The sequence below is a fragment of the Dermacentor variabilis genome, chromosome 8 (genome assembly GCF_050947875.1).
Source record: "Dermacentor variabilis isolate Ectoservices chromosome 8, ASM5094787v1, whole genome shotgun sequence".
Taxonomy (NCBI): domain Eukaryota; kingdom Metazoa; phylum Arthropoda; class Arachnida; order Ixodida; family Ixodidae; genus Dermacentor; species Dermacentor variabilis.
The window spans coordinates 139,280,739-139,303,577 of NC_134575.1; the positions used below are offsets into that span (position 1 = coordinate 139,280,739).

At 47.2% G+C, this 22,839-nt stretch overlaps 1 protein-coding gene across 4 annotated transcripts in view; it reads right to left on the minus strand.

The window, feature by feature from the left end:
* LOC142590614 (uncharacterized) overlaps positions 1-22,839 on the minus strand; it is a 60,812-nt gene that overhangs the window by 35,388 nt on the left and 2,585 nt on the right. For all 4 annotated transcript variants that reach the window (XM_075702934.1, XM_075702935.1, XM_075702933.1 and 1 more), the window contains exon 2: positions 21,917-22,056. In XM_075702934.1, the coding sequence (XP_075559049.1) occupies positions 21,917-22,056 (140 nt within the window). The remainder of the gene's footprint in view (positions 1-21,916; positions 22,057-22,839) is intronic.

Consider the following 22,839-nt stretch of genomic DNA (forward strand, 5'->3'; position numbering starts at 1 on the left):
ACAAACAAACCCTCCTACGCACCTACTACTTTCAGGTAAAAAATAGAAGCAACTTAATTACAAATATAGCAAACTTAAAAGAGAATACACCCACATATGAGACGCGCAGCCATGAAAAATGGCTCATACCCTTCTCGAGGACAAATTACGGCCATCAAATGGTCGCAAACACCTTGCCACGGCTACTAAATTCTTACCTAGAAGCCGGTATTGACATCCATGCCCTGACACCATCGGAGCTCATCTGTATGGTGAAAACTACCATTTGAATCGCCATGATTCCGTAAAACCATATGCATTCAATGAAAGAAATGTAATTTATTTGATGTAACCCACTGTTCTTTACTTTTTTCATTTCTGAAAGTGTTCTTTGCCACCGCTCTGCCAATATGTAAAGGGGGCCAGGGACCACTCAAGCTGCCAAAAAGCAGCTTTTACCTTGGCCCCCTCCATTTGCTTGTAAATGGGCACAAATAAAATGAAATGAAATGAAATGAAATGGTTTCCGAAACAACTTGTCTTGTGAAACTCAACTTCTTTCTTTTACTCACAGCCTTCATCTTATTCTCGACAAAGGTTCATTCGCAGACTGTGTTATCTTTGATTTTGCCAAGGCCTTTGACAAAGTGTGTCATAAATTGCGGCTATTTAAACTTAGTAAACTTAATCTTGATCCCAACCTGTTGGCATGGCTTGAGCATTGTCTCCTTAATCCCTCACAGTATATTCTGCCAAACAATCATATGTCCCCATCTAATCCTGTAGACTCAGTTATAGGCCCTCTTCTTTTTTAATTTACATTAAGATTTACCCAATAACGTTTGTGCTAATATTTACCTTTTTGCAGATGACTGTGTTATCCTCCGGGAAATCTTGGACAAATCTGATAACAAATTCTCACAAGACGATATAAACGCTATCTCTAAGTGGTGTGACGTATGGTTAATGCAACGTAACTAAATGTAAATGTATGCGTGTAACTCACAGCAGTATTCCTCCACTGAACTATTACCTTTGTCACGGATCTCCTCCGGAGAACACTGGCCGAAAGAATGGACTAGGCGACAGGTGTACCCACACAGATGCACATTTAATACAACCCACGCGACACGAACAACAGCACACAAACCTAACAAAACTAACACAAAAGATACAAAAACTATCAGTACACACGGACCGGTAACATTGTCACTAGCGTTCTATTGAGAGTGGTTGGCGTTCGTGCTCACGTCTGGTTCGGTGCGGATGTGGCGTGGTGTGGGTCCCGTAGCCGGCGTCGGAGTGGCGTTCGACGTTCGAGGGCTGGCGTCGCTGGAGGCGTCGTTGGTTGCGTCGTACACGCTCCCGGTCCAAGCGCCCGTGGAGGTGTGGCCGATGATGTTGGCGTTGGGGCACCACCCGGAATGGTGGCAACAGCGGTAGAGACACCCCTGGCCGTAGCAGGTGGTAGCGTCCTCCGTGGACTCCCCGGAACGGGCTCAGGAACGGCAGGAAGTCTGCGGTGCAAAGCCGTAGAACGCGAGCTCACCGGAGCGGTAGCCGGCGTCGCTCTCTTCCGGTCGAACCGTCCCTGACCAAAGCCACCTAGAAAAAAATGTAAGGCCTCCGCACGCCGGTGTGACGTCACGCTAGTCGGATGGGCCGGACAGTCGACGCCGTCGGCGTCTCCGCGCCTAGGTTCGTTGCGCTTGCAGTGTGTCTCTTTGCGCGTCGCGGATACTATGGCATGAGAAAATTAGTGCTGTCCTTAAAGTGACAGCAACCTATAAATTCAGATGCTTCGTTTCCAAAGCAAGACACGTATAGCTGACGCAAAAAATAAGGGGGAGCCGCTGGTTCACCGCAGTCAACACCACCATAGAAAGCAGCATTCTTTCATACCTTCCTTAGATTACTTGATTGGCAACATTTTTGTTTTTTGCGTGTATCGCAACACGACCTGCCTTATTGTGCTTGTGATGTTTGGTCGGGACTAAGACAAGCAAACTGCATGCTGCTTAGTCAATCAACTTTAGACGGAACAAAAGAAAGAGGAAAACTGCATATTGAAGACACAGAATATACTTTATTCACAAATGATAAGAACTGCATTCAGAAACAAACATTTTAAATCTTCCATATACAATTATCATTCCCACTCTTGCATTGCGTAAAACAGTCCTCGCTAGACACACGAATATCGAGGTTAATTTTATTGTGAAAATTTTATCATTATAGGGTCACGCACAACTAATTCTCAAATAGAATAAGCTTCCGTCTTTGTTGTACCATTTCTTGTGGTTATTTTATTTCCACCCGCCTTGTTTGCAGGCCTTATTGGTCTTCATAAAATACTGAGATAATGGTGAAAAGTAAGTAAAAAACGAGAGGCCTACTCTCAGTCCTTAAGGAAAACATGCAATTAATGGATTGCGGTAGCATGGAGAGTTAGAATCATAAACAGGTAGCACGATACACTAAAATAACATTTAAATTGGCCAAAATGCAGGGTTTAAATTTTGATAATGTAGGCAAATAAGTCCTAGCTACGCCACAGGTTTCTTTTTACAAGGGTTCCGTCAACACAAACATACGTAGATGTTCAACAAAACAGAGCTTCATGAATAAAAAATAAATAATGAGAAACATCTCAGGCCTTCAAGGTCTGCAATTTTCGGTCGTTCTTGGCACTGCGTAATTTGTCGTTTTCTGTGCGGCACAAGTTGTTCAGCAGTGTATTCGCTGCAGCACTTACAACATGCCCCATTATGACCGAATTCACACACATCGACATCCTCAAAGCCATGAAGAGTAGCGAACACAAGGCCGACAAGAGTATCTTTCTGCCTAGGAAGGCTGAAAAATCGTACGGCATATTCTGGTGTCCTGAGCTTGTCCAATATAATTTCAGTAAAGAGTACAGCATTAACTACAACTGCTCGTGGAAACTTTAGGCCACCCCTTGTCATCTTCGTGATTAATGCATTCTCAGGGTCATCTAGATCGACGTCTTGCATCACAAGGCTTTCATAGCAAGATGCGCATGTCAGCTTTTTTAGAGCTGCATGGGCACAATAGCCGGCAACATAGGTTAGTGCCGGTAGCCTTGACGTTTTTTTCTCAATGTCGGAGTCGGTCACAGTGACTTGAAACTGGCCGTCTCCTGAATGCACACTTGTCTCCAACGTGTTGGCGCTCGGTGGTAGTAGAATGTCCAAATCTTGCAGGTCCAGAACCTTCTGCAAACGCAATTTGTTTTCAGATTCATATATCTGCCTTATAGACACGTGGTAATTGGCACCAGACAATTGCCGGTACTTTCCAAAGCGATCCTCTAAGCTATCAGTTTGAAATTTGCCCAAAAGAACATATTCGAAGTGAAGCTCTTTGAGACAGTATATGGCAAGTTCGTGCAAGGCATGGGTAGTGTGGCTGAAAGCTATGCGCGTTTCACGTGTCAAGCGGCCATTGTCATGTTCGAGGCTTCTCCAGTGATCAAGCCATTGAACTATTCTCTCTCAGAATTCTAGTTGAGCACATGACGATGAAACTATTGGACCTTGCGATTGATCTCGCAACCGCTGTCCTTTTCTTGGCGTCTTGACGTTAACAATGTTCCACCAAGTCAAAATGGTGTCGACATATTGAGAGGTTTCCTTTGCATGCTGGAACGTTGCAACACTGAGAGCAGCAACAGTAGATGAGTTAAAAATCTTTAAGGCCAGTTTAACATTCTGCCGTTCCATGTTTGAGGGGTTCAGTGCCTTCAAAGTGAGCGTTGGTGCTAGCTTCAAGAGCTCATGCTTTTCAGCTTCGTGCAGCTGGCATAATACCTTGAAAGATGCTGTAAGTATCTTTGGTTCAGCCTCATCACTCTTCGGTTCAGGAAAGTACATGCATTTGCCAATGTTTCTTTGATTCAGCCAGTTATTTCTTATACACTTTAGTATGTGAACTGGGTCCACCACAAAAAACAGGGGCCGTGATGGGTCACCAGGATGCTGGTAAACAATGCTGACACTTGCCGGCTTAGCGAAGTAGGACATGGCTTTTCTGTTTATGGAGTTATGAGATCACTGCGATTATTCTAAAACCAGATGCCTCTAGATCAAGAACAATCTTCCGAAGGAAGTCGTGCAGCGCCTTAGCATCGATTTGTGCCACAGGAAGGATGTGTACAACATCCTTGTTTGAAGAAAGCAGGCTCTGTATCATAAATACGTGGGCAGTTTTTGCTGCAGTCGATGAATTTACCGCAGCACCAGTAACCAACCCAGCCTTGTAATCAAAAAATGATTGAAGGTGAATCTCATCAATCATTAACGTTACAGTCTTTTCATGCTCTTTATATGTGCTTACAATACGCTTTGCATAGGAAAGAAAGCTACATTCTTGCTGCTCCGTTTCAGGGCGTACACCGTACGATGAACACAGTCTTCTGATCGTATCAGGATGCGGCATCTTAAACTTCATCGAACTTCTCAGGAATCTATATGCATGAGGTGAAATTGTGAACAAAAGGCTAGCAAAAACCAATAAATCGGGAGGATATCGGCCAGCATCATTCAAAACAAGATCGACTTGACTCTTCAAGAATTTAAGCACTTCCAAATGCCATTCTTGCAACTCGCATGCGAAATGTTTTCCACTTACTTCCTCTAGCAATGTCGAAACCAATGTCAGTAGATGACGGGCCTTTTCAGAACGTTCAGTGCTGATATCCTTACGTGTCTGTTCGATCATGTGTAACACTTCAAATCTCTCAAGTCGCACAGCTTTTCAGGAATTAAAACATCACCACACTTCCTCACACCCGTTTCAGCAAAAAATACTTCGACGCGCAGGTCTGTGGACACGATCACCGAAGTACGGACTGCAGGAGCAGATTGAAGTGACAAGTCCAAAAAGAAAACCTTGGAGCCCTTGTTCAAAACTGTCCAGAAGTCCGAACACTGAAAGCTTGGCAAGGCCTTCAGCAAGTCCGCAAAGCTACCAACCAGATTTTTGGCGTCCTCTTCTGCTTGGGTTTGCTGAGAAAGCATTATTGCTTTTTGCTAATATGTGGCTTCCAAGCGCGCTTTTTTGGCAGCCGGCGCTTCTCGAACGCACACTTGCGGACGCGATAAATAGGCAGGGCAATTGGGAAACAAGCTCGGAACTATAGTTTTCTTCAGGCGGATGTTTTTTATGGCAACTTCGACCACTTTTCCTGTCTTGACGTCCGTGTAAGATGTCTTCTTCAAGTAATCCGATGGCAAGAAATGCTTTTCACACAGCTGAAATAAAAAAAACTTGGAGGACGCTTAAGCTTCGCCTTCAAGAGTGGAACGCGACAGCGTTCCCGTCGACCCGCCAAGGGGTGTAAGACAATGGGCTACGGCGCAGCGACTACACGCCCCGCATCGGACGCGGTGAGCGTCGAGCAACGCAGCGTTCGGCGCGACAACGAAATGTGCGCCTGAGCAAGCGACGCACGCCTGAGCCTTAGAAACAGCTCGTTTCTAAGGCAACACCGCGTTCACTAGAGGCGCTTTTGTACCGCTTTGAAGCATCGAACTCGTGGCTCAGTGGCAACGTCTCCGTCTCACACTCCGGAGACCCTGGTTCGATTCCCACCCAGCCCATCTTGGAAGTTGCTTTTCATTTATGAAGTGCCTGCCGTGATTTATCGCTCATGGCCAACGCCGCGGACGCCGACACCGACGCCGACGACACCGGCTTTTCTGCGACACGAGCTCCTTAACGCTATCGCGTTAAAAAGAACAAGCCGTTGCAGGTATGAAGCTCGACGAAAATGTTGAATTTACAAGCGCGTCGACAGGAGAGACCCATCTATTGTGCACGCGTGCACGAATGCATTGCGCACTATGCTGACGAAACCTATTCGTCTGGAAACCCAGAATAACAATAGAGAGAAGAAATACTTACCACTGTGTACTTCGTTGGCGAGAAGTCCTTCCGAGGAACTGCTCTCGTCCATGCTTCCCGAGTGGCTCGGTCAGATGGAAACTTGTGCACTCGGACACTTTGTCCTCCGTCATAATTGGACTTGCAGTTTGGTGCGCAACAACAGCTAGGCATCGTTGCGCTTCTGTGTACGACGAACCACGCACAATCGAAGAAAAGCAATCGCGTTTACGGTGCAGCATGCCCCACCAAAGCCACCAAGCAAATGCTCCACGCGTTGCCGCCCTAGCGTTGCAGCCACGGAGAAAATTTGTTTTCAGAACGCGCGCCGCGTTCTAGAAATGCAGCGCTCCCCCATCCACCGCTACCATCCGACTCTCGTGACGTATTGACAGGGGAGAGGAGGTGATGCGGTGGCCTTACATTTTTATGCGAAGCATATTACTAGAGCTCAACCCAGCTCTTCAGGCGCGGCGGTGTCGCCTTCAATACCACGTGACACCGTGACGTCACGACAGAGGAGAAACGGGGCTCCAACTCGCGCCGTCGCCTTCAAGGCTGACCACGTGACACCGTGACGTCACGACAGAGGAGAAACGGGGCTCCAACTCGCGCCGTCGCTCGCGGCGTCGCGGCGGTATGTAAGCAGCTGCGCTTGTTTCTAGGTGGCTTTGGCTCAACTCTTGCAAGATGGGCTGGGTGGGAATCGAACCAGGGTCTCCAGAGTGTGAGACAGAGACGCTACCACTGAGCCACGAGTACGATGCTTCAAAGCGGCACCAACGCCTCCGTTGGCGGTACAAAAGCGCCTCTAGTGAATGCGGTGTTGCCTTAGAAACGAGCTGTTTCTAAGGCTCAGGCGTGCGTCGCTTGCTCAGGCGCACATTTCGTTGCCGCGCCGAACGCTGCGATGCTCGACGCTCACCGCGTCCAATGCGGGGCGCGTAGTCGCTGCGCCGTAGCCCATTGTCTTACACCCCTTGGCGGGTCGACGGGAACGCTGTCACGTTCCACTCTTGAAGGCGAAGCAGAGTAACGCATGAGTTGTTTCTTCGTCTAGCCGAACCAAATATAGCCAAGCAACAGCAGTTCACCAGGCTAAACAGTGGTTCAACAACTAAAATAAAGGCTAGTATGCTTCGCATCTTGGGCTTAACCTTAGCTAAGCCACAGCCATTTTTTTTTCTAAGTGGCTTTGCCCTGACCCGCCAAGTCTCCGCTGCTTTCTTCTCCCCCCTGTGTCTCGCCCTTCCTCGCCCTTTTAACGCGATAGCGTTAAGGAGCTCGTATCGCAGAAGAGCCGGTGTCGTCGGCGTCGGTGTCGGCGTCCGCGGCGTTGGCCGTGAGCGATAAATCACGGCAGGCACTTCATAAATAAAAAGCAACTTCCAAGATGGGCTGGGTGGGAATCGAACCAGGGTCTCCGGAGTGTGAGACGGAGACGTTACCACTGAGCCACGAGTTCGATGCTTCAGAGCGGTACAAAAGCGCCTCTAGTGAACGCGGTGTTGCCTTAGAAACGAGCTGTTTCTAAGGCTCAGGCGTGCGTCGCTTGCTCAGGCGCACATTTCGTTGTCGCGCCGAACGCTGCGTTGCTCGACGCTCACCGCGTCCGATGCGGGGCGCGTAGTCGTTGCGCCGTAGCCCATTGTCTTACACCCCTTGGCGGGTCGACGGGAACGCTGTCGCGTTCCACTCTTGAAGGCGAAGCTTAAGCGTCCTCCAATTTTTATAGCCTTCTTGTTAGTCCACGTAATCCTTCTCTTCGTCTTCGTCTCTTCTTCACCAATCACCGCTTTCCATCTCACCGGATACTTCTCCACCAATCATCTCTTGTCACCTCACTGCGAACCTCTTCTTTATCTTCTTTCGTCTTCGATTAACCACGTCATTCTTAACGCCATCCTCGTCGTCTTCTTGAAAGCTTTCTTCGTCTACCATTTTACTTTATCTTCCCTCTTATATGTGACAACCTTAATGAACCTCCTGTAAATGCCTAGGCGTCCACATAACCTCATCACTTTCCTGGTCGTTGCACATCGACAACATAATTAACAATACTAATTGCATGCTCGGTTATCTTCGCTGAAATTTTTCTTCTGCTCCTACATCATTAAAATTAATCCCATACAAAACACTTATCAGGAGTAAAATGGAGTACGCCTCATCCATCTGGGACCCGCACCTCGAAACCCCTATTCAATCACTTGAACTAATCCAAAATAATGCCGCACGTTTCATTCATAGCAATTACAGCTGCACATCAAGCGTAACTGCCATGAAAAACTCTTTGCTGCTTGCTCCTCTCTCAGCCCGGCGTAAGTGCTTTCGCCTTGCTTTATTTCATAAACTATATTTCCACAATTCCTACCTGCGCGATAATCTTATATCATCTCCTACCTACATTTCCTCTCGTATTGATCTTAGCCATAAGGTTAGAATCATTCAATGCCACACCAGAACCTGTAACGAATAATTTATTCCTAGGACCTCGGAATGGAACCACCTTCACGGCGCAGTTGTCGCAATCAAGGGCAACTCAAAGTTTCGTTCGGCCTTATCAGACATCATCCCTGCCGGATGCAATCAACTAATCAATTTTGTTGTAATAACTAACCGTTTTTTGCTGCTTTACTTGTGTGTTTTTTACCCACTCCCCTCTGTATTACTTCGGCCTTGAGGATACAATACAATAAAAAATAAAATAATATATATATATATATATATATATATATCGACTGACAATAACACAAAGATTATGATGAATACAAAGGAAGTACAACAATCAGTTAACAGTAGATACAGAAATTAACACTACGCAAAACAAACTTAACGGTGGTCAACTAAGCAGGGTTCAAAAGAACACAAATGATTGCATACGCATGGCCAATCAGCAGCAGCAAGTCCATCAACCGTGGAGTCGACAGCAGAGCTTTCACGAAGAACGCTCGCTAGCCGATCTCGTTGCGGTGGATGCGATTGCTGGGCTGGGTTTCCCGGGAGTCTAGGTCTGACGTCTTCCCTCGAGCAGGTTGAGTTGAGAACGAGCTTCGTTGCAGACGTTGGTTTGTCGGCTCTTGCGCCAACTAGTGACTCACAGTTCAGACGTGGCTAGGCGAGCCAGGCGATACTGGACGGCACTAGCTCCTCGACGCTTTTCCGCAGAGACTCGGCTTCTAGACTCTAGACTGGCTAGCTCGGTCTAAAACCTGCGCTTAAATAACTTCTCCTTTCCCTAGTGCCCTGGGTGGGAGGACAGCAGATATTGGTGACGATCCAATCAAGTTATATACTGGCTCCTCCCAAGGTCTGGGCCGTGCCCCTTTTAATTAGGGGCGAGGGAACGGGTGCTTCCCCCCTGCTGATAGAGTTCACGCACTCGTATTGCACCACCGACGCACACCCTTGATTCCGTGCCGGGCCCCCATTGTCCGTTCATAATCATGGGAGAGACTACGGCAGCTGGCCATACGGCGCTGTCGACACACATACACTGTCAGCAATTCATGGACACAGAATTGCACTGAGACACCACATACTTCGGGATATTCGCACCCCCACCTTCTTAGTAAGCTTCTCAATACACAGGGGTTGCTACAAAAAGCTGTCGGGGCATCATGGTTGCGCCGACGACAAAAAGCCAATAATCTCTAAACTTGCCTGCGACCCTTTTCGGCCGCTTGCCCGAGTGGCTCGCAATAACCGTCTTGCTCGTTGGTTCCTATTACTACGACCCTTTCGGCGCCCGTTGATCGGTGATTCGCCGAATCGAATAATGCCGCACTGTGACAGCCTGTCACACACACTGCAAGCGCTTCTGAAATCATTCCGATTAAGATGCTTTTGGAAATGGCAGTTGCCCGATATGCAAGACTGCTTTCGGGCTGCTCGTATTCGTTGCTTGTAGAACCTGTTCCTGACACGAAACTCTTGACTTCTGCCATCGCTGGAAACATCCCCTGCTTTGCCTCACGTTCATTTCGGCGAACAGCTTCTCGTTGCTTGATCCAGCGCTGCAAGGCGGCGCGCCTGGCGCTGAGTTTCAAGCATCGCTTCTCGTTTTTCTTGACCCATTGTCGACACCAGGCTTCGCGCCAGGCTTCGCGTCGAGCATCCGCTCACGCTCGGCGCCGCGTTTTGCCGAAGCCTCGCCTGCTTTTGACGCCACTTCTTCTTGGCTTGTTTCTCTTCCTCTATTAAGACGCGTCTGGGTCTCATCTCTGTGCACACATCAGCGTCAAGTCTTACCGCGCCTAGTTTTGCAAGGAAAGAAAACTAGAGGTGTGCAGAGACGCACCAATGTTCCAGTGCTAACTACCATCTGCACATCCTATCGCGTCTCCCACGCATTTGAAAGCATTTTTCCCGGCAACGCGAAGGGTGCGAACGGCTGTGGGAGAAGGCAAAGGAATCTCGGCTTTAATATACGCTGGTGACGATCAAGCCAAGTGGCGAGACGCGGATGCCGCACTGTGCGCCTCTATCGACTCTCAAGCGCGTTTTTTCCCTACACTGCTCGCGAACACTGCGCCAGAGCCAAGCAAGGTCTCGTTACGGAGTGATCCTTCTGGGATATTTCAGGGAGCACTTGAGCCTACGCTCGATGACGCATTTGCATTGCACCCAAAGCATCTGTCAGTTTGCTCCAGAGACACGACGGCCGCAAAACGTACGAGAAGCAACGCTGCTGCTCAGCCAGCTTCTCCGATGACAACAGCTGCGACGGGTCTGATTCCAGGTATGTTCTTAATACCGCTGGGTGTCCACGCCGGTCGCATTCGCAAAGCGTCGATCGTGCAAAATGCCGAGGGCGTACGCGTACTCCTTCCCCGCCATCAGTAACGCCGACAAGTAGCGTAGCTTCCGAGCGGCCTTAAAGCAAGCCATAGGTGCGGGAGCTAGTGAACATTCCGACCGTTTATAGCGATTCACGAGACTCGAACATTTATAGAGCATAAAAGCACTGGTGGCTACTAGAACGTAGTGAAGGTATCGTTCGCACAACATAGCCGCAGCCTTCTTTCTCCGTGGCTGCAGCTACCGCGTGCATGCATTCGCAGCACAAAATACTAAAGTACTGCTATAGAAAATAAACATGCGGACAGCAATGCGGCTGAAGCACCGGTGGTACAATCGTCCTTGCGTCGCAAGTCGAATCATCGCGCGGCAATTTTCTTCCGCGATTTACGAAGCTTATTTTATTTTCAGTTTTCATCAACGTTGTCCTTTGTCGTGGAGTAGAGTGAAATAGAGCTGAGTGCCGTACTAAAACAGAAAAAAAAATGTTGATCGGGGCCCTCTAGGTGCTGGTTAGTACACTCAAAGACATGTTTTTTGCCGCAATTGAACACTCACAAAAGAAAGACACATAAAGACAACACAGGCGGCACACGCACAAGAAGACAGGCCGGCTGTACTAGAAATATGTTGCAACAGAACTGCTTGTTGGTCTAGTTGGTGCTTGCTAAAAGACATGTTTTTTGCCGCAGTTGAACACTCACAAAAGAAAGACACAAAGACAACACAGGCGGCTTTATGTGGCTTTCTTTTGTGAGTGTTCAATTGCGGCAAAAAACATGTCTTTTGGCGAGCACCAACTATCTGAACCTGGCAACGTTTAACGTTAGAACGCTATCTAGTGAGGCGAGTCTAGCAGTATTATTGGAGGAATTAGAGGGTAGTAAATGGGATATAATAGGGCTCAGTGAGGTTAGGAGGACAAAAGAAGCATATACAGTGCTAAAAAGCGGGCATGTACTGTGTTACCGGGGCTTAGCGGAGAGGCGAGAACTAGGAGTCGGATTCCTGATTAATAAGGAAATAGCTGGTAACATACAGGAATTCTATAGCATTAACGAGAGGGTGGCAGGTCATGTTGTGAAACTTAATAAGAGGTACAAATTGAAGGTGGTACAAGTCTATGCCCCTACATGCAGTCATGATGACCAGGAAGTCGAAAGCTTTTATGAAGACGTGGAATCGGCGATGGGTAAAGTCAAAACAAAATACACTATACTGATGGGCGACTTCAATGCCAGGGTAGGCAAGAAGCAGGCTGGAGACAAGTCAGTGGGGGAATATGGCATAGGCTCTAGGAATAGCAGAGGAGAATTATTAGTAGAGTTTGCAGAACAGAATAATATGCGGATAATGAACACCTTTTTCCGCAAGCGGGTTAGTCGAAAGTGGACGTGGAGGAGCCCGAATGGTGAGACTAGAAATGAAATCGACTTCATACTCTGCGCGAACCCTGGCATCATACAAGATGTAGACGTACTCGGCAAGGTACGCTGCAGTGACCATAGGATGGTAAGAACTCGAATTAGCCTAGACTTGAGGAGGGAACGGAAGAAACTGGTACACAAGAAGCCAATCAATGAATTAGCGGTAAGAGGGAAACTAGAGGAATTCCGGATCAAGCTACAGAACAGGTATTCGGCTTTAACTCAGGAAGAGGACCTTAGTGTTGAAGCAATGAACGACTATCTCATGGGAACCATTAAGGAGTGCGCAATAGAAGTCGGTGGTAACTCCGTTAGACAGGAAACCAGTAAGCTATCGCAGGAGACGAAAGATCTGATCAAGAAACGCCAATGTATGAAAGCCTCTAACCCTACAGCTAGAATAGAACTGGCAGAACTTTCTAAGTTAATCAACAAGCGTAAGACAGCGGACATCAGGAACTATAATATGGATAGAATTGAACAGGCTCTCAGGAACGGAGGAAGCCTAAAAACAGTGAAGAAGAAACTAGGAATAGGCAAGAATCAGATGTGTGCGTTAAGAGACAAAGCCGGCAATATCGTTACTAATATGGGTGAGATAGTTCAAGTGGCTGAGGAGTTCTATAGAGACTTATACAGTACCAGTGGCACCCACGACGATAGTGGAAGAGAGCATAGCCTAGAGGAATTCGAAATCCCACAGGTAACGCCAGAAGAAGTAAAGAAAGCCTTGGGAGCTATGCAAAGGGGGAAGGCAGCCGGGGAGGATCAGGTAACAGCAGATTTGTTGAAGGATGGTGGTCAGATTGTTCTAGAGAAACTGGCCACCCTGTATACGCAATGCCTCATAACCTCGAGCGTACCGGAATCTTGGAAGAACGCTAACATAATCCTAATCCATAAGAAAGGGGACGCCAAAGACTTGAAAAATTATAGACCGATCAGCTTACTGTCCGTTGCCTACAAAGTATTTACTAAGGTAATCGCAAATAGAATCAGGAACACCTTAGACTTCTGTCAACCAAAGGACCAGGCAGGATTCCGTAAAGGCTACTCAACAATAGACCATATTCACACTATCAATCAAGCGATAGAGAAATGTGCAGAATATAACCAACCGTTATATATAGCTTTCATTGATTACGAGAAAGCGTTTGATTCAGTCGAAACCCCAGCAGTCATGGAGGCATTACGGAATCAGGGTGTAGATGAGCCATATGTAAAAACACTGGAAGATATCTATAGCGGCTCCACAGCCACCGTAGTCCTCCACAAAGAAAGCAACAAAATCCCTATAAAGAAAGGCGTCAGACAGGGAGATACGATATCTCCAATGCTATTCACAGCATGTTTACAGGAGGTATTCAGAGGCCTGGAGTGGGAAGAATTGGGGATAAAAGTTGATGGAGAATACCTTAGCAACTTGCGATTCGCTGATGATATTGCCTTGCTTAGTAACTCAGGAGACCAATTGCAATGCATGCTCACTGACCTGGAGAGGCAAAGCAGAAGGGTGGGTCTGAAAATTAATCTGCAGAAAACTAAAGTAATGTTTAACAGGCTTGGAAGAGAACAGCAGTTTACGATAGGTAGCGAAGCACTGGAAGGGGTAAGGGACTACATCTACTTAGGGCAGGTAGTGACCACGGATCCGGATCATGAGACTGAAATAACCAGAAGAATAAGAATGGGCTGGGGTGCGTTTGGCAGGCATTCTCAAATCATGAACAGCAGGTTGCCACTATCCCTCAAAAGGAAAGTGTATAACAGCTGTGTGTTACCAGTACTCACATATGGGGCAGAAACCTGGAGACTTACGAAAAGGGTTCTGCTGAAATTGAGGACGACGCAACGAGCTATGGAAAGAAGAATGATGGGTGTGACGTTAAGGGATAAGAAAAGAGCAGATTGGGTGAGGCAACAAACGCGGGTAAACGACATCTTAGTTGAAATCAAGAAAAAGAAATGGGCATGGGCCGGACATGTAATGAGGAGGGAAGATAACCGATGGTCACTAAGGGTTACGGACTGGATTCCAAGGGAAGGGATGCGTAGCAGGGGGCGGCAGAAAGTTAGGTGGGCAGATGACATTAAGACGTTTGCAGGGACAACATGGCCACAATTAGTACATGACCGGGGTAGTTGGAGAAGTATGGGAGAGGCCTTTGCCCTGCAGTGGGCGTAACTAGGCTGATGATGATGATGATGATGATGATGAACTAGGCCAACAAGCAGTTCTGTTGCAACATACCGTATTTTCGCGATTCTAAGCACCCCCCGATTCTAAGCACCCCCCTCTACTTTCGCGAAAAAAATTGCAAAAAAGTTTGCATGCGAATCTAAGCACCCCCCTATTTGTTAGGAAGAGCGCGTAGCCAAGACCGCCAAGCGCGCTTGCTCGCTCTGTCATCGAGCCGGAGCCGTCAGAGCCCCGAGACGGAACGGCGTCCGCGGCGCGATCTTGCCGCACAGCCAGACTGCAGAGCCGCGCGGACTCGTGAGTGGCAGTGGTAGTGACCGAGCATCCGACACAAGCGGTGGGCTCACTGTCTGCGCCGATTTTTCTTTTGGCTGTTTGCAAAATAAAATGTTATTTCTCGCACCCGTCTCGTCGTGATGTCGCAGCGAAAAGGGGGAGGGGGGCCATTTCAGATTTTTCGAATCTAAGCACCCCCCCCGCCTCACTTTGGGCATCGCGATCACGAAAAAAAGGGGGTGCTTAGAATCGAGTAAATACGGTATGGTTAGTACGCTCATTGAGCCGGGATTTGTGCTTGTTTCGGTCGGGTTGTTCGTTTAGGATGCAGAAACGTTCAAGACTTGTTGGTCTATGCAGTACCGCACTTTTTTTTTTCTTCTTTTTGTCCTCTCCGGGCGCGCGCCGATCCCGAATTAAGGCGCCCTGCATAGTATGGGCATTAAAGGACCCCTGAAACGGTTCGGACAAATTTTGGAAACGCGTAGAGTACAGCTTAAGTAGAACATTCGCACCACAACTTAAGTGAAGCGTTACGTATTAATGGAGCTACAAGCTATTACAAATTACCCTTCTCACTAGCCATGCCTTTACTCCTCAACTCGTTCGCCGAGCGTTCGGGGCTAAGCTCCGCCTTCACTAGCCATGCCTTTCCTCCTCAACTCGTTCGCCGAACGTTCGGGGCTAAGCTCCGCCTTCACTGGTTCTGCGTCACGATGCGACGTCACATCGTCCATTTCCGATTGTTTTGGAACCCGCCCGCGCGAAACCTCTCCGCTAGCCGCTTGGCCGTCGACCCCAAGCGAGAGCCTGGTAGAGTATTCTGGTATTCCTGGAGAGTGTCTGGAATTCCGGTAAGCACAGGCAAGCTGCGTGTTTCGGCAGATGTCTGTAGGCATAAACTCAAGCTGATCAAGGAACTTTAGCGTACGTGAGCGGCCTGATAGGTCTGCACGGTCCAGCCACTTGTTGACGCATAGCTTAACCAGCCAAACAAAGAGCTAATATTGCTCTAACCAAGTGGAAAACATTTTAAACATCTACAAAACAACGTGTTGATGATTACACTCCTGCGAAAAATTTACACCTCCAGCAAAGAAGAATACGTTGTGTTACTGCTACTGTGTGTGGTTGAGCTCTCTGCCACCAGGTGGCTGCATCGTGCACATCATTCTAAAACCCCTTAAACTTCGTAAAGTAGTGCCAAGCTTTGAAGAATGCCGCCTCCTCCTCGCGGGCTCTGGCCGAGACCGGCGCCGCGTCGCTATTGGCCTAATAACATCACGTGGGCCCTTGCGCCGTGCATCAGCGCCATTTTTGCTCGAGAAGCGTCTGCGGAGTGGCGAGGAGCATATGTCTGCGCCGTTGCCACGCTCGAGCAGTGTAGGCGGCGCCACAGTCGAGGAGGGAGCGTGAAAGAGAGGAGAAACGAGGAGCGAAGGCGGAGGAGGAGAGTGTCACTACTTTACGAAGTTTAAGGGGCTTTAGATCATTCACATTTTTGCTTCTGCTCACCCGTTGCACAGTCAAGCGTGCAGCCCCTATACTAGTACACTGTAGTCAAGCGGCCAGGCCCTGTCCCCTTGCGTTTGCCCTAATACCGGACTCGCGAAATGCCATTGCGTTAGTAATCTTCCGGTGTAAAGTGACTCGCGCAAATCCTGGCGCCGATCGGATAGCGGCAGTCCGATGCGCTGCAGCCAGTCCGCTCGTCTACTGGCTTGCAGAGAGACACGATGTCGCAGCTGGACATATTGCCAGTCGCTACGTCTGCAGTCCACAACTGGACAAAGTCGAACCATAGCGCTAGCGATAAGACAGACCGACATGTGCACTGACGGCGGAGCTCTCGTCAAGAACGGAGCACGTTGTAACACAAGCAGACGACACTTGCTGTGTGCCGGAAGTGCTTAAGTGTACTGAAAAATTGTTCTTGTGCATTCTCGTTATGTTACTTTCTTTTTATAAAAACAAGTTAACTAACATTCCAACTATTACGAACATCATTTGTTTACCATAAAGTTGGAAAAATTATCGATCACGCGCCCTGGTCAGCCAATCGGATAGCTCGCCCCACTGACGTCATGTGGGTGATTTCCGTCATATGGCTAGGGGCGGCTTAAAATTCCGCCGAGCAGTGTGCTGCAATCGGCAGCGATGTGCATTTTTAAAACCTTATAATAAATTACACGCTTTACGTGGAGCACTTAGATGTGTCAATTAATGATCAGAAGGACTTACTCTAACAACTCAGTATGTTTGTAGAAAATCGTCAAAATCGTTTCAGGGTCCCTTTAAAACTAAAGGCCACTGACTTTATGTAGAAGCTCAGCGCTCTTTACCTCTGCGATAGTACATAGAGCAAAATCTCTCTCAAATTAGCACGGACAAATGCTAGATATTCTCAGACAGCGTATAAACCCTTAAAATCAGAACAAATAACGAGAGCTGTTGCATCAAATTGCTACAACCAACTAAAGTTCTGCCCGCGGCAGTACGCAGAAAACAAAATGATAGGGTCAACCAAGTATCGACACTAAAGAAGACAAGGTCGCCGTACCTGATGGTTGATATGATGTACGATTAATACAGGGTTGGTCTCGCTAGTATGTCTTTTTGGTGTTTATAATTTACTCATTTCGTATCGTACGTCATGCGCAGAGGCCTTGCCTTCTTTTGCCTCGACACTAGGTCGAGCCGACTCTTATTTTTGTTTTTGTCACCTAGATCCCGAAGACAGTGACGTCTATGGCGCAGTGCGGTTAATTTTCGACTAAACTGGCACTAATTACACTCATACTCTCAAATTAACCTAATCTACATACGCTGGCTTTGCCTCAAGATGTCTACATCTACAGCGGTGCTCCATTTACAGGAGTTCAATTTAGTGGATTGTCGACTATATTGGTGCTAATTACCTCCATACCGTTAATTCTACCTAATCTGTGACTGATTCTCGTTTCATGCCTCATTGAGCCCAACATTTAGACACCTCTCGCGACGCTCTGGAGACGCGAAAGGGCCCGTTTTTTTTTTTTTCGTTTTCTTTCTGGAAGTGGGGACAAGATTCCGGGATATGCCAACGCATGGTCAACTAAAACGACCTTCAAAACGAAGCACGCGATGGCGCTGAAGCGTGCGCACCGGCACGTGGTCCAACGCTACACCTCATTCAGGCGCTGGCGGCACCACAATATTTCCTCGCCTCCACATCTACAGAGTGGCAACTGGTTCTTCATGGTGTTTTCATTGCCACCGCGTGGCACCCTTCCAAAATAATGCGACTTAAATTTCTGCCATGTCCTGTCTATGTTTATCCCACAATCCTAAAGCCTTCTTCTGCTTATCACTGCTTTATTGAAATCGCTTTAGGCGCACGTAGCACGTGATTTATTTCAATTCTCCCACAGAAAGTTACTACACACTGCTAACTTTATGATGGCTGCTGCCGCAGAATCACAGCAATGGTCGACAGTTAGCAGAACGAAGGTAGCGTTCTGTTAGTTCTGTTACCCTACAGCAGCTGTCACTACAGGACGGCAAAATAAAGAAATGAAATACAAAGCCCTATAATTAAAACAAGAAGTTATTCTCATCATATCTTCATCTGTAGGAGGTAAGTGGCAATTGCAGCATGTACCTTTACCAGTCCGGAGAGCACTTGTGTGGTATGATCAGCAATAATGCTGCGGAGCAGTTGAACAAGTGTGATAAAATACATTTGAAACAGTATGTTTCATATTCAAAGGTGAAAGCGCAGTCCTTTCTTTGGCTTTCATATGGCGCTTTCTAGAAGATGGATGCACTCTGTAAAAACATTCGGCTAGAGCAATCAAAGCATTGCCATTGATGGAAGGCCTGTGAATGCGTTTACATTTGCATTGCTAATCATGACAACAAATGTTTTTGCAAATTCATTTGACTACATTCACACTCCTTTAGGCTCAGTGCCCCCAGCACCTGAGGCACCAGTTCCATTAGAGCATCAGCAGTTTCTGTTCCTTCTGTTGAGTACAGATGTAGCTGCTGTCTCTACGGCAAAGTGTTGTAAATGCATGCTGTAGCATTCCTATTGAAGGAAAACCAAAAGCATCTTTCTGTAAGTCTGATTTGGCAGGTAGACTTTTCATTTATCATCAACAACCTATCTTTATGTCCACTAAAGGATGAAGCCCTCTCTCGGTAATCTCCAATTACCCTGTCTTGAACTAGCCGATTCCAACTTGAACCTGCAAATTTCGTAATTTCATCACACAACCTAATTTTCTGCCGTCTTCGACTGCATTTTCTTTCCCTTGGCACCCATTCTGCAACTACAATGATCCACCACTTATCTGCCCTATGCATTACATAGCCTGTCTAGCTCCATCTTTTTTCTCTTAATGTGTGGGGTCTCTCACACCGTGCTCTTGGGACAAAGGGACGACAACACAGTACTGCAAACAATCACAAGGACATTTATTGCACCTTTCATAGATCAGTGCCTGCTAGCCGAGTTGCTATCCACAAAACATGCCGATGGGCGCGCGACAAATCTAGAAGTCTGACTCACCGCGACCGGAAGCGAGCGAATATGTTCGCCCCATGCTGGATCCCAAGGCCTGGTCGGTCGCGTGTATGGTCACGCGAATCGTGGCGCGTTCGAGGGCGGCCACGCGAGGCGGTCTCGCAGAAGCATGGGTCGGCGCGCACGCGGGAGACGTCCCCGCCGTGCGCCGACCCGCCGGGCAAGAGGGTCGCTGCACTTGCGGCACGGCCGTCCCGCTTGCTGTCTCGAACCCAACAGCCCGAGCGCCTTGTCTCCCGGCGCCCGAGTAACCCCGCAGCGGCGCGACGCTCGCGCCATCTCTCGCACCGCGCTTGTACCACTCCAACCGCCGCGGGCGCCAGGCCACGCGGCGGGCGAAGCCGCCCTGCAGGAGACGAGCCATGCGGGAAAACTAGATCTCAGGGGAGGCGTGAGAGCCACGCATCCCCACAAATGTCAACTAGAATATTGGTTATCACCATTTGCTCTCTAATCCACACTGCTCTCTTCCTGTCTCTTATTGTTACAACATTTTTCATTCCATCCCTCTTCACGCGGTCCTTGTTTCTCGAGCTTTTTTGTTAACCTCCAAGTTTCTGCCCCCTATGGTAGCACCAGCAGAATGCCATGTTTGTACACTTTTTTTTCTAACAACATTGGTAAGCTTCCAGTCACAATTTGGTAAAGCCTGTCGTATGCGCTCCAACCCATTTTTATTCATCTGTAAATTTCTTTCTCACGATCAGGATCCCGTGTAATTGACGTAGGTAAACATACTCCTGCACAGACTCTGGACATTCATGAGCGATCATAAATTCTTGTTCCTTTGTTAGGCCAGTGAACCTTATCTTTGTCTTCTGCATAATAATTTCCAACTCTACACTTAAGAATTTCTCAGTTAAGGTCCTCAATCACTCGTTGCAATTCATCCCCTGTGTTGCCGAACAGGACACTATCATCAGCAAACCGAAGATTGTTGAGATATTCACTGCTGATCCTCACTCCTAAGTGTACCCAGCCTAATAGTTTGAATACTTCTTGTATGTAGAGAATATCATTGGAGAGATTGTCTCCTTGCCTGACCCCTTTCTTAATAGGTAATTTTCTACTTCTATCGTAGAGAAACAAGGTAGGTGTGGTATCTTTGTAGATATTTTTCAAGATATTCACTTATGCCTCCTATACCCCTTGATTATACAATGCCTCCATGACTGCTGGTATCTGTACTGAATCAAGTGCTTTTCATTAAAATGTAGCTACTGTGTCCTGCAAGTGTTACCAACATCAAGAAAGAAGTGCACTGTGTGCGTATTTTCAAGCTATGGCAGGCAACAGACGATGAAACAGAGCTTGACTAGTGTATGTGTGCCCAGCCTATGCACAGTACAATGCAGATGAAGTGATAACTCCAGTGTTAATAGAAATACAGAAATAACACACTGAAACAAGGCATAGTGCAAGTTTACATGCACCTAGAATAGAATAAAAAGTGCTAAATAAAGATGGAAAAGACAGGGAGTAGCACAATAACTCCTTGAGCGTCTGAGTGCTTTTTAAGTGGTTGGGGACTTTTACACATAAGTTGTTAGAGGATGACTGCTTGCAGTTCTTAAACATTAACCTCGCACTATCACCAAGCCACATGTGTCTGACGTATGGACTTTGTGTGAGTAAGGAAATACTACCTTTCAGTTCATCTTACTCCAAGAAAGCAAGTGACTACATCCTTCTGCTTAGAATCAGCCCTACAAAAATTATGTGGCCATTGCACCTAATCCAGTTTCAGCGATCAGCTGCAATGTTTCCATGAAGCTGGGCATCCAGCGCGTGCATTGGGGGTGGATTTCTAGAATGCCACATCAGAAACTGAAGAAACGGCCCCATCGCAAAGGTAAGCAAGAAACAGAATGCAGAGACAGCCCAGAAGTGGTATGTTGCATTTATGAACTTAGGTGTCACACAATCTTAAGCGGTGTCACATAATGTGGTCAACAGGCCCAATGTGCCTGTCGTACGCATTATCTACACGTTGCAAGCTACCTTGTTTAGTTCTGCGCATACATTCCAAGAAAGAAAAGAGTGCAAGGCTGAGGAAAAGGCTGTTTGTAGAGTGTGTTATCGGGGTAGTTTACGAAATTCCTCTGTCTTGCAGAATGTACATTGGGCAGACTGGTGGTGCGTGAATCACTGGGCCCGAGAATGCATCACGTCACTAAACTAACAAGGGATACCCGCATCTGCCTGTGCACTAGGAAAACTGCTAGTATAAAGATTTTGCATAGAAGCAGGTACACTAAGGCACATAAGCTTTTGGAGGCTTTCTTCATTAAGCAGAGCGGTGGCGATTGCAATGTGACACATCTGTCAACCTTAGAAAGGGTGGAAACAGGCTGCTGGAAAGGGCAAACAGCTAGAGAAGGCCCTTAGTGACAAACGGTCATCTGAATTTTGTCTTTTATTTTTTCATTATTTTCTGTTCTTTAGCACCCTTGGTGGTATTCATTTTTGCCGCATGTGCAGACCATGTACACTCTTTTCACCTTTTCCTGAAACACATCAGTAATTGGCGAGCGCTTAGGCTGTTCCCTGTCTTGTCTGCATTTTTTGTTAGCACTTCTTATTTCATATCATGAACCAACAAGCTCAACAAACACCTTCCTATGCATGCAACATTATATGTTTGGACGTGCAAGCGTTATTCTCTCTGCCTGCATACATTTTTGCATACTGTTTCTGCAAAAAAAGAAGAAAATGCAGGAAAATGTGTACCTCACAACCATATGCAAGATTTTGTAGCTATACCTGATCAGCATGCCAGTGGTGTCCAGCCAAGGACAGCTTCTTTAATCGAATTGCTTTGCTCCCATCGTGTGTTGCCAATTTTGGGAGGTTCTCAGTGGGAACAGCTGTTTGCTTGAGTCGTCTTCTCAGGCACTTAATACCTAAGAAATAAATGCATCTTGTTAGTAATTAAACCGCACTTCCTCTGTATATGTTTTAATGGAATATGGTAAGAAACGGCAACGTTTTTCTTCTCGCTTTCAAATATTGGCTTTCACAATAATCTCATTCCAACGTACTGACAGAACTTAAGTTCACACAGGTTACATATAGAATATGTGCAGAATTAATTTACATGAAACTCAAGTTTAATTGCTGGCATTATACAGCTAGGTGTCGCATGGTGCCTTTTCGTTCGCGATATCGAGCCCGTTCGGGATCGAATACACAGATGCTGATTGGCGCTCTTTCGCAGCTTGCGCGAATCAGCCAATGGAGATTGAGAAATTGGACAGCAGTCGAGCTCAATTGAAAATGCACCGTGACGACGCACCGTACGTATTATACCGCGGTGTCACACGTATACATATACGGGACGCGCGCACTATCACGACGAGCCTATATAATCGGGATCCAATTACTCGATCTCGATTTGCACCTTTTCGCAAACTGTAAGCCAACCACTCACGGTCGAGAAATTCGATCCTGATCGGAATCGATCGCGACGAAAGCGTCCCGTCTTATCTAAACACGTACGGATGTTGAGGCATTGTTTAACTTCCCCGGGTGTACGCATTTGCCACAGCTTTTCCGGGACACTCCTCGGACTTTCTTCAGTTGCTCTTCTTTTGGTTGACTAGAGTGCTACAATATTCAGGCCGCCACACTGACGCCCTGCAGGTGGCAACTAAAATAATGACACCGTTGTGAATTCACAACGGCTT